The sequence below is a fragment of the Lucilia sericata genome, unplaced genomic scaffold, assembly GCF_015586225.1.
Source record: "Lucilia sericata isolate MDLA Ls3-8-SP2 unplaced genomic scaffold, ASM1558622v1 Contig001827F_arrow, whole genome shotgun sequence".
Lineage (NCBI taxonomy): Eukaryota > Metazoa > Arthropoda > Insecta > Diptera > Calliphoridae > Lucilia > Lucilia sericata.
The window spans coordinates 846-11,175 of record NW_023995724.1 but is presented as its reverse complement, the minus strand read 5'-3'; the positions used below and the strand labels follow the sequence as shown (position 1 = coordinate 11,175).

Below are 10,330 nucleotides of genomic sequence, written 5' to 3'. Positions count from 1 at the left end.
TTAATTTTAAAACAAAAACTATTTTTTAAAACACATAAATTTTTATTTAAATTTTATAAATTATGTTTTTACATTTCACCAAATTTTTCACTTAAACTTTCTGCACCATCTTTTCACTGTTGTCCGTATTTTGAAACAGCTGCATCTTTTAATTTCGAATAAAAATATTAGCGCCGACAAAAATAAACCCAATAACCAGACCACATAGATCGAAATGAAAAAATTTATGGATAAAGCTCTGAAATCGTCAACATTTTTAAACATTTTAACATAACCCAAAAATAAGGCATCATCAAAGGCCTCATCATCCCAAAAGAAAGTGTAACCAGACTGCGAGACAGCCAATATGAAATCCTTTAAGGGTTGCAGCAGATGTGAGTCCTTTTGCAAAGGAAAGACATGATAAAAGGGACCGCTGCAGATGGAGGTAAGACGAAATATAGGTTTCTTAAGAAAACACTGTTGCTTATTAAGAAAATCCCAACGATCGGTGGAGACACTATAGCCATAAGAGGTATTTAGACGATCACGATGTAGATCCATTTGTGGTTTAGAGACAGCTAATACCAATTTTAAAAATTCACTATTATTGTTGAGATTTAGTAAAGAGGGATATTCCAAACCCAATATCATTATCTGTAGTTGTTCTTCTATGATATCTTGTATGGTATTTATCTGATCCGGACTACTGAGAGCGGTTAAATTACTGGCCATTTTGGTTAAGTAGATATTGGACAGACAAAAGCCCACCACAAATAATAATAGAAATAAGTAACGTAGACGTATATAGGGCAGAGTATAAAGTTTTATAGGAGCTATTTGTAAAAGAGAGCAGATGGTCTGTAGAAATGAGAGAGTTATATCACGCTCCCATTTGGGAGAACACAACCAGATGCCCAAAGTAATATAAACAGCAGCAAAACAAAAGAGAAACCAACAGTTCTGTTGAAAACTCTTTTGTAAAAACATATATTCCGGAGAACTATTACGATAGGGCACCATGAGACACCAATCATTAATGCCTATGGGATAACTAGTGCCCACCGAGGCATTTATCATGGAGGTATAGGAGTGTACACTTATCTCTAACTGTTTAGTCTCCACTAGTTCTATAAACTCCAATAGATTGAAAGGTTCAAATTCACGCTCTAGTATTACAGTGTCATTATAGCTGCCATTGATATGCTTGATAAAGGCTCCAAATAATTTACCCGAAGTACCCGATAAACGGCTGACACGTCCTTTATTGGGAAAACGTCTCAGACCAAATATTCTGGGTAGATCAAAACGTATAGGTGCTACAATTTCCATGCCTTTTAGGTTCAGCTTGTCTTTGGGGAAAAAATCTTTTATGCTCCAATCATCCGTTCTATTAACCACTCTGCCCTTAGGATAGGGCTCATAAAGATATATATTATTTTGTACTGTAATTAACATAATATTAAGAAATTGTTTTTGCCACGCCCATCCATACAGCAACTGTATGTTTTCATAAATTGAGACTTGTTGATTCCCCAAAGGAAACAGCAGAAACATGGTTCTAAAATAACGTACACTTTTCAAACTTAAAGCGGCCAGCTCCATAATTGTATCATTCCAGGCTGTTGTCATTATGATACACAAGGAGGGTGTGCTTAATAAACCCACCATAGATTGGGAATTATTCAACATTATCATTATCGGTTCGGAGGGAAAGTTAAGCCAAAAATTTTCAAAAAACACTGCCGCAATAGTTGTCTCTCGGTACAAATAAGGCGATATATAAAATACAAAATTTCTTAACTCCAACTCTTCATGTAATCTCTTTACAATATCTATAACTAAAGTTCCATTGACCATTTGTGGCTCGAGTTGTCTGGCATTTGCGTTATTCGCAGCAGCAGCAACAGCTGATGAGGCCAAAATTAAATGTAAAATTGTGCTGTTTAAGACCATTTTAATGGAATGTTGTTGGCTAAAAGTTTATTTGGAAACTAATTCAAAAAAGTGACTTTATTTTGTGAAAGCATTTGCAGATATCACCGTTAAGTGTGTTTATGCGAATTTTTTTGTTTATAAAAATTTTAATTATATGGCTTTAAAAGTGTTATTTATGGCACAGAGAAATTTTGCAGAGGAAAAACAAAATAATTCTGCACTATGGTCTGTGATTTAACAAAAAAATACAAATAGAACAGTATTCCAGTCTATAGGCTAGGTCTAGTCTATAGTCTTAACTATAGTGTGGACTATAGTCTAGTCTATAGTCTGGACTATAGTCTAGACTATAGTCTGGAATATAGTCTACTCTATAGTCTGGACTATAGTCTAGTCTATAGTCTGGACTATAGTCTAGTCTATAGTCTGGACTATACTCTAGTCTATAGTCTGGACTATAGTCTAGTCTATAGTCTGGACTATAGTCTAGTCTATAGTCTGGGCTATAGTCTAGTCTATATTCTGGACTATAATCAAGTCTATATTCTGGACTATAGAATAGACATTCTGTAGTCTGGACTATAGAATAGACATTCTGTAGTCTGGAATATAGTCTAGTCTATAGTCTGGACTATAGTCTAGTCTATAGTCTGGACTATAGTCTAGTCTATAGTCTGGACTATAGTCTAGTCTATAGTCTGGACTATAGTCTAGTCTATAGTCTGGACTACAATCTGGACAACAGTCTAGTCTATAGTCTGGACTATAGTCCAGTCTATAGTCTGGACTATAGTCTACTCTATAGACTGGACTATAGTCTAGTCTATAGACTGGACTATAGTCTAGTCTATAGACTGGACTATAGTCTAGTCTATAGTCTGGAGTCTAGTCTAGTCTATAGTCTGGAGTCTAGTCTATAGTCTGGAGTATAGTCTAGTCTATAGTCTGGAGTATAGTCTAGTCTATAGTCTGGACTATAGTCTAGTCTAGTCTATAGTCTGGAATATAGTCTAGTCTATAGTCTGGAATATAGTCTAGTCTATAGTCTGGACTATAGTCTAGTCTATAGTCAGGAATATAGTCTAGTCTATAGTCTGGACTATAGTCTAGTCTATAGTCTGGACTATAGTCTATATTCTAGTCTATAATATAGTCTAGTCTATAGTATGGACTATAATCAAGTCTTTATTCTGGACTAGAGTCTATTCTGTAGCCTGGACTATAGTCTAGTCTATACTCTGGACTATAATCTAGACTATAGTCTAAAGTCTATTCTATGGTCTGGACTATAGTCTATTCTATAGTCTAGGCTACAGTCTGGACTATAGTATAGTCTTAAGTCTGGACTACAATCTGGACAAAGTCTAGTCTATAGTCTGGACTATTGTCTAGTCTATAGTCTGGACTATTGTCTAGTCTATAGTCTGGACTATTGCCTAGTCTATAGTCTGGACTATAGCCTAGTCTATAGTCTGGACTACAGTCTAGTCTATAGTCTGGAATATAGTCTAGTCTATAGTCTGGACTATAGTCTAGTCTATAGTCTAGTCTATAGTCTGGAATATAGTCTAGTCTATAGTCTGGACTATAGTCTATAGTCTGGACTATAGTCTATAGTCTGGACTATAGTCTGGGTTATAGTCTAGTCTATAGTCTGGACTATAGTCTAGTCTATAGTCTGGACTATAGTCTAGTCTATAGTCTGGACTATATCTATTCTGTAGCCTGGACTATAGTCTAGTCTATTGTCTGGACTATAATTTAGACTATAGTCTAAAGTTTAGTCTATAGTCTGGACTATAGTCTAAAGTTTAGTCTATAGTCTGGACTATAGTCTAAAGTTTAGTCTATAGTCTGGACTATAGTCTAGTCAAGTCTATAGTTAGTACTATAGTCTAGTCTATAGTCTGGGCTATAGTCTATAGTCTGGACTATAGTCTAGTCTATACTCTCGACTATAGTCTAGTCTATACTTTGGACTATAGTCTAGTCTAAAGTCTGGACTATAGTCTAGTCTAAAGTCTGGACTATAGTCTAGTCTAAAGTCTGGACTATAGTCTGGACTATAGTGTAGTCTATAGTATGGACTAGAGCATATTCTATAGTCTGGATTATAGTCTAGTCTATAGTCTGGACTATAGTCTAGTCTATAGTCTGTACTTCAGTCTAGTCTATAGTCTGGGCTATAATCTAATCTATAGTCTGGATTATAGTCTAGTCTATTGTCTGCTGTATGGTCTAATATATAGTCTGGTCTATAGTCTAGTGTATAGTCTAGTCAATAATCTGAATAATAGTCTATTAGATATTCTATCCCATTTTCTGGACTATAGAATTTGGCAAGAAATATTTTTCATTAAAAATTATTTCACATTTTTTAACAAATATTTCTCATCAATAGTCCCATAGTGTCATATCAATAATATTAATTTAACGAAGTTAAATGGTTCAAGTGACCATTTAAGTTCATGGTCATAAATGTTGGCATACGTTTCAAATCTAAAGGCCATATTGGTAACAGTAGATGTGAAGAACCATTAGAAACTTCTATTAAAATCAGAACAAATATAACAATAGACAAACTTACATTTGGCAGTATTATGGGGACACTGAAAACGTCTGGAATCTTTCAACATAGCAAGTCATATTTGGTCAAACCATCTAAACGTTTTTTGCCTAGTTAAGGTACTAAGGTAAACAATTTAGTGCAGTTTAGTTGGAAGACTAAGATTGGCTCAAGATATTTACGGTACAGCTCAATAATTAAGCGGAAACTACACGGGAATTTGAGAATACATTGTTCGGCCCATATTTAAATATGTTGCAAGGTGGTCGATCTAGCGGTTGCCATACCTTTAGAATGTCGATTGCAATCAACTGTTGGGCATCGCCACATTGTACGTTAGAGTTTCGTAATATATTGATGCATCTGAAATCAACAACAACAATATGATCCGTTAGGTCTTTAATTAGTTTTTTCAAAAATTTAATATGAGAACATGAAAGCAAATCATTATTTCGTTTAAAACTATAGTAAATTTATTATAAAAAAAATGGAAACTGTTGGAAAACATTTTAGCAGGTTTTATAGCCATTTTGTTTTACTTTCACTTGACAAATGAAGTGTTGTCGTTAAACTACAATGTTGCGTTGCTCATAGCCATATTTAAAGGAGTCTATAGTAATTTTGAAATATGTTCATTTTCTATTCAACTATTTAGTTCAAAAACATATAGGGTGGCCCCATCATAATGTTTGACTAGACTATAGACTAGACCACAGACTAGAATATAGACTAGACTACAAACAAGACTATTGACTAATCTATAAACAAGACTACAGACTAAACTATAGACTAGTCTATAGACTAGGCTATAGACTAGAAATATTAACTAAGCTTTTAGCATTACCCTTTATTAACTGTCCTAAACAAATAGAACAAATTATGACAGATTGCTTATCTAAATCGTTGTTAAATCCAAAACTAATCTTATGCATTTCTACGCCTACTAGCAAAATGTCATCAAATAAAACAAATTATGTACATGAAATGAAATATTTACATTTTTATTTATTTACCAGACAATATAACTGTAAAATGTTAAAAAAAATGCGAGGTGTGTTTTTAAAAGTTCAAGAGAATGGATTATACCATTTAGATGGTATACTGGCATTACAGTGGACTTTGCTATAGACTAAACTATAGACAAGACTAGAGTTCTACTATAAAATATTCTACAGTTCAGACTACAGACTAGACAAAAGTCTAAACTATAGACCAGACTATAGTCCAGACTATAGAATAAACAAAAGTCCGGACTAAAGTCTAGACTATAGACTAGACTAAAGTCTAGACTAGACTATAGACTAGACTATAGTCTAGACTAGAGTATAGTCCAGACTATAGACTAGATTATAGTGCAGACTATAGTCCAGACTATAGCCTAGACTATAGTCCAGACTGTAGACTAGACAATAGTCCAGAATACAGACTATACTAGAGTCCAGACTATTGACTAGACTAAAGTCCAGACTATACTCTAGACTATAGTCCAGAATATAGACTATACTATAGACCAGATTATAGACTAGACTATAGTCCAGACTATAGACTAAACTATAGTCCAGACTATAGACTAAACTATAGTCCAGACTATAGACTAGACTATAGTCCAGACTATAGACTAGATTATAGTCCAGAATATAGTCCAGACTATAGACTATACTATAGTCTAGGCTATAGACCAGACTGTAGTCCAGATTATAGACTAGACTAAAGTTCAGACTACAGACTAGACTATAGTCCAGATCATAGACTAGACTATAGTCTAGATCATAGACTATAATATAATTCAGACTATAGACTAGAATATAACTTAGAATACAGACTATAGTGCAGACTATCGACTAGACTATAATCCAGACTATAAACTAGAATATAGACTAGACTACAGATCAGACTATAGACCAGACTATATACTAGACTATTGTTGGACTACAGATTAGATTCCTGTCAAGACTATAGACTAGACTACAGACCAGATTGTAGACTAGATTATAGTCCAAACTACAGAATAGATCCCAGTCAAGACTATACTCTAAACAAAAGTCCAGGCTATAGAATATAGTCTAGCCGAGATCATAGACTAGACTATAGTTTAGACTATAGACTAGAATATTGCTCAGATTAAAGGTCATAGTCCAGACTATAGAATAGTCTATATTCTAGACAATAGTATAGACTATATGCTAGACTATAGTCCAGATTGTAGACTAATCTATAGTCCACTCTATAGACTAACCTATAGTACAGATGCTAGACTATAGTCCAGATTGTAGACTAATCTATAGTCCACTCTATAGACTAATCTATAGTACAGACTGTGGACTAGACTATAGTCCAGACTATAGGACACGAATATAGTTCAGACTTTAGACTCAACTATAGTCCAAACTATAGTCCAGGACTATAGACTAGACTACAGACAAGATTATAGACTAGACTACAAAACAAACTATAGACTAGACTATGGACCAGACTATAGACTAGACTATAGTCCAAACTATAGATTAGATTCCTGTCCAGACTAAAGACCCAGACTGTAGACTAGATTATAGTCCAAACTATAGATCCAGTCAAAACTATAAACTATACTACAGTCCAGGCCATAGACTATAGTCCAGACTATATAGTCCTAGACTCAGACTAGACTATAGGGCAGACTATAGACTAGACTATGGTCCAGCCTATAGACTAGACTATAGTCCGGGACTAAAGACTAGACTATAGTCCAGATTATAGACTAGACTATAGTCCAGACTACAGACTAGACTATAGTCCGGACTATAGACTAGACTATCGTCCTAGTCTATATTCTAGACATAGTATAGACTTTAGTCCAGACTATAGACTAATCTATAGTCCAGACTATAGACTAACCTTTAGTCCAGACTATAGACTAACCTATAGTCCACCTATAGTACAGACTATAGACTAGACTATAGTCCAGACTATAGACACGAATATAGTTCAGACTATAGATAAACTATAGACCAAACTATAGGCTAGACTATAGTCCAGATTATAGTCCATACTATTAACTACACTATATATCCACTTCTCTAGTGCCCAAACTTTTCCTACCACCTCCCACTATTTCTCTCATGTAGTTGATTAAAAATTCATAAATTTCATGACACCATTCTATTATTTACAATCTTAAAATTAATAGCTTAACTTGTCCACTTGAAAACGAAATGAATTGCAAATAACTGAACATGTTAACATTTAGTTAACAAAACTCCGCCAGCTGCCAACACTCGTTAGTCGTTTAGCATTGTTAAAACATTACAGCTGCAACATGATTTTAAATACAACCACGGCCTTGCTGTTACTCACCTCATCGGCCAGTTTATTGAGCAATGAAACGCAACCATATCCTCAAATGGTTAATAACTCACTAGTCATAAAAGTGGTGAGCGGTATACATGAGCTGTATCAGTTTAAAAATTTCGTTTTCTTTATATCGGAACGTTTGGCTCGAGATACGGATACGGCTACTATTTTCTTTGAGGATTTTTGGGATGCTTTTCCCACGGCTCCTACGATATTGATTATTAATGATCCGAGTAAAATGGCTGGTTTTCTGAGTACTCCTACGCTGTGTTTGATCTTGACCACGGAGGGAGAGGATCCTATAATGGAATTGGCCGCTTTAAGTATGAAGGGTGCTAGATATTTTAAGACTATTTTCATACTATTCCCCATCGTGGAAACGGATGAGTTTTATAATACCTTCGAGCAGTATACGATATTTTACGACAGCATACGTTTGTTATACGATTGGGTGTGGAAAAAACAGTTCCTAAATACTGTACTCATTACTATAAGGAATAATATCTATATGTATGATCCTTATCCGGTGGGGAATATTGTTAATAAGACTGATGATTGGTCAGCTACTGATTTCTTTGTTGATTTTTCCGGAGATTTTGAAGGCTATGAATTGCAGACTATGGTACGCCACGACTTACCCCGAGTATTTCGCATGTCTCGCTTTCCTCGCAAACACCAGCAGGATGAAATTAGCGGTACGTCGGGTAAACTGTTTATAGCCTTTGTGGAAGCGATTAATGCCACCTTCAATGACACCGTCAAGGATAAATCCGATGAGGAGCCACTGGATATTAATGCCATTATCCATATGGTAGAGGAAAAAGATTTAGAAATCGGCGTCAATTCCTATACCGCCATGATAGCTTCTCTAGTGGGGGCCAGTTATCCTATAGGCATTAATGACTGGTGTATTATGGTGCCCTATCAGAATCGTTCACCCGAACATGAGTATGTGAAGCGAGGTTTTCATGCCTACAGTTGGTATTTGATATTCTTTAGCGTTTTTTATATAGGCGTGGGCATTTGGATATGCACACCCTCCTGGGAGAGGGATCTTTCCTTAGCATTTCTTCAGTCTATTTGCTCCATTTGCTATATAGTTCCTCTAAGGCTTCTAACGCTACCCTACATACGTCTACGCTTTTTATTTATTTTACTTTTCATTGTGGGTTTCTTTTCCACCAATCTCTACATGTCCAAGATGACCAGTTATTTAACCACTGCCACCGCTCAACAACAAATCGACACTGTAGACGATGTCATACGCGCCAATTTGCCACTCATGATGATGGACTATGAGTATGAGAAAATGAAGGAAATGAATTATTCTCAAAAGTTTTTGGACCTAATAGTGGTGAGTTCGAAGGGTGAATTGGATAAACATCGTGATCGTTTCAATAGTTCCTTTGGCTATAGCATACAATCGGATCGTTGGTCGTTCCTTAAAACAGCAGCTATACTTAAAGAAACCTCTCTTTCGCCTTTCATCCATTTGCATTGGTCCCTACTATCATGTCTTTCCCATACAACGTGACTCGCATTTAGCCAAACCTTTGCAGAATTTCATTATGTCCGCCTCTCAATTTGGCTTTACCACCCACTGGCGTTCGCAGGCCTTTGCTGATGCCTTATTTATAGGCTACGTTCATATGATATTGATCGATTTGAATCCGCTGCCTTTGAATTTGGCATTTTTTCGTTTAATTTGGATTATCTGGTGGTTGGGTTTGATGTTGGCTGGTTTCGCTTTCATACTTGAAATGAAAGTGGTGGTTATTAAAGAGTCGCTGAGGAAAGGATTTTTTTGGATTAAACGAAAGATATGTGAATTGTAAGTAAGTGTTCGATTTTGAAGAATAAAGATATTAAATGTTTGATTTAAGAAACGTGTTCTTTATTTCAAATGGTTTTAGGTTTTTGTTTTAAAAATGATGAATCATGACACATAAATGGGAGAATTAAACTCTTACATAAGTTAGTCCTCCATGAAACTGTAAACCTTTAAAATAATAAATTAAAATCCAAAATTGAAATCCAAAATCATGATTTTTCACTAAAACAGACTTTGATAGTAGATCACATCGTTAGGAACGATATTGGATATAGTTTGATAAAATGGATTTTGGAACCTATCTATCTTATCTCTCCTATCTATCCTATCTATCCTATTGTCCGAGCGAGCCAGCGAGCGAGCAGCCGAGCGAGCGAGCGAGCGAGCGAGAGGAGCGAACGGAGCGAGCCGAGCGAGCCGAGCGAGCGAGCGCGGCCGAGAGAGCCGAGCGAGCGAGCGGCCGAGCGAGCGAGCGAGCGACAGCGAGCGAGCCGAGCGAGCCGAGCGAGCGAGCGAGCCGAGCGAGCCGAGCGAGCCGAGCGAGCCGAGCGAGCCGAGCGAGCCGAGCGAGCCGAGCGAGCCGAGCGAGCGAGCGAGCCGAGCGAGCGAGCGAGCCGAGCGAGCCGAGCGAGCCGAGCGAGCCGAGCGCCGAGCGAGCCGAGCGAGCGAGAGCGAGCGAGCGAGCC

The 10,330-nt window shown here is 36.5% G+C and overlaps 1 protein-coding gene across 1 annotated transcript; it reads left to right on the top strand.

The window, feature by feature from the left end:
- Positions 1 to 7,778: 7,778 nt before the first annotated feature.
- On the top strand, positions 7,779 to 9,347 carry LOC119612770. The gene has a single exon (XM_037968629.1). The coding sequence runs from the start codon at positions 7,779 to 7,781 to the stop codon at positions 9,345 to 9,347; it is 1,569 nt and encodes a 522-aa protein (XP_037824557.1).
- The last annotated feature ends 983 nt before the right edge of the window (positions 9,348 to 10,330 follow it).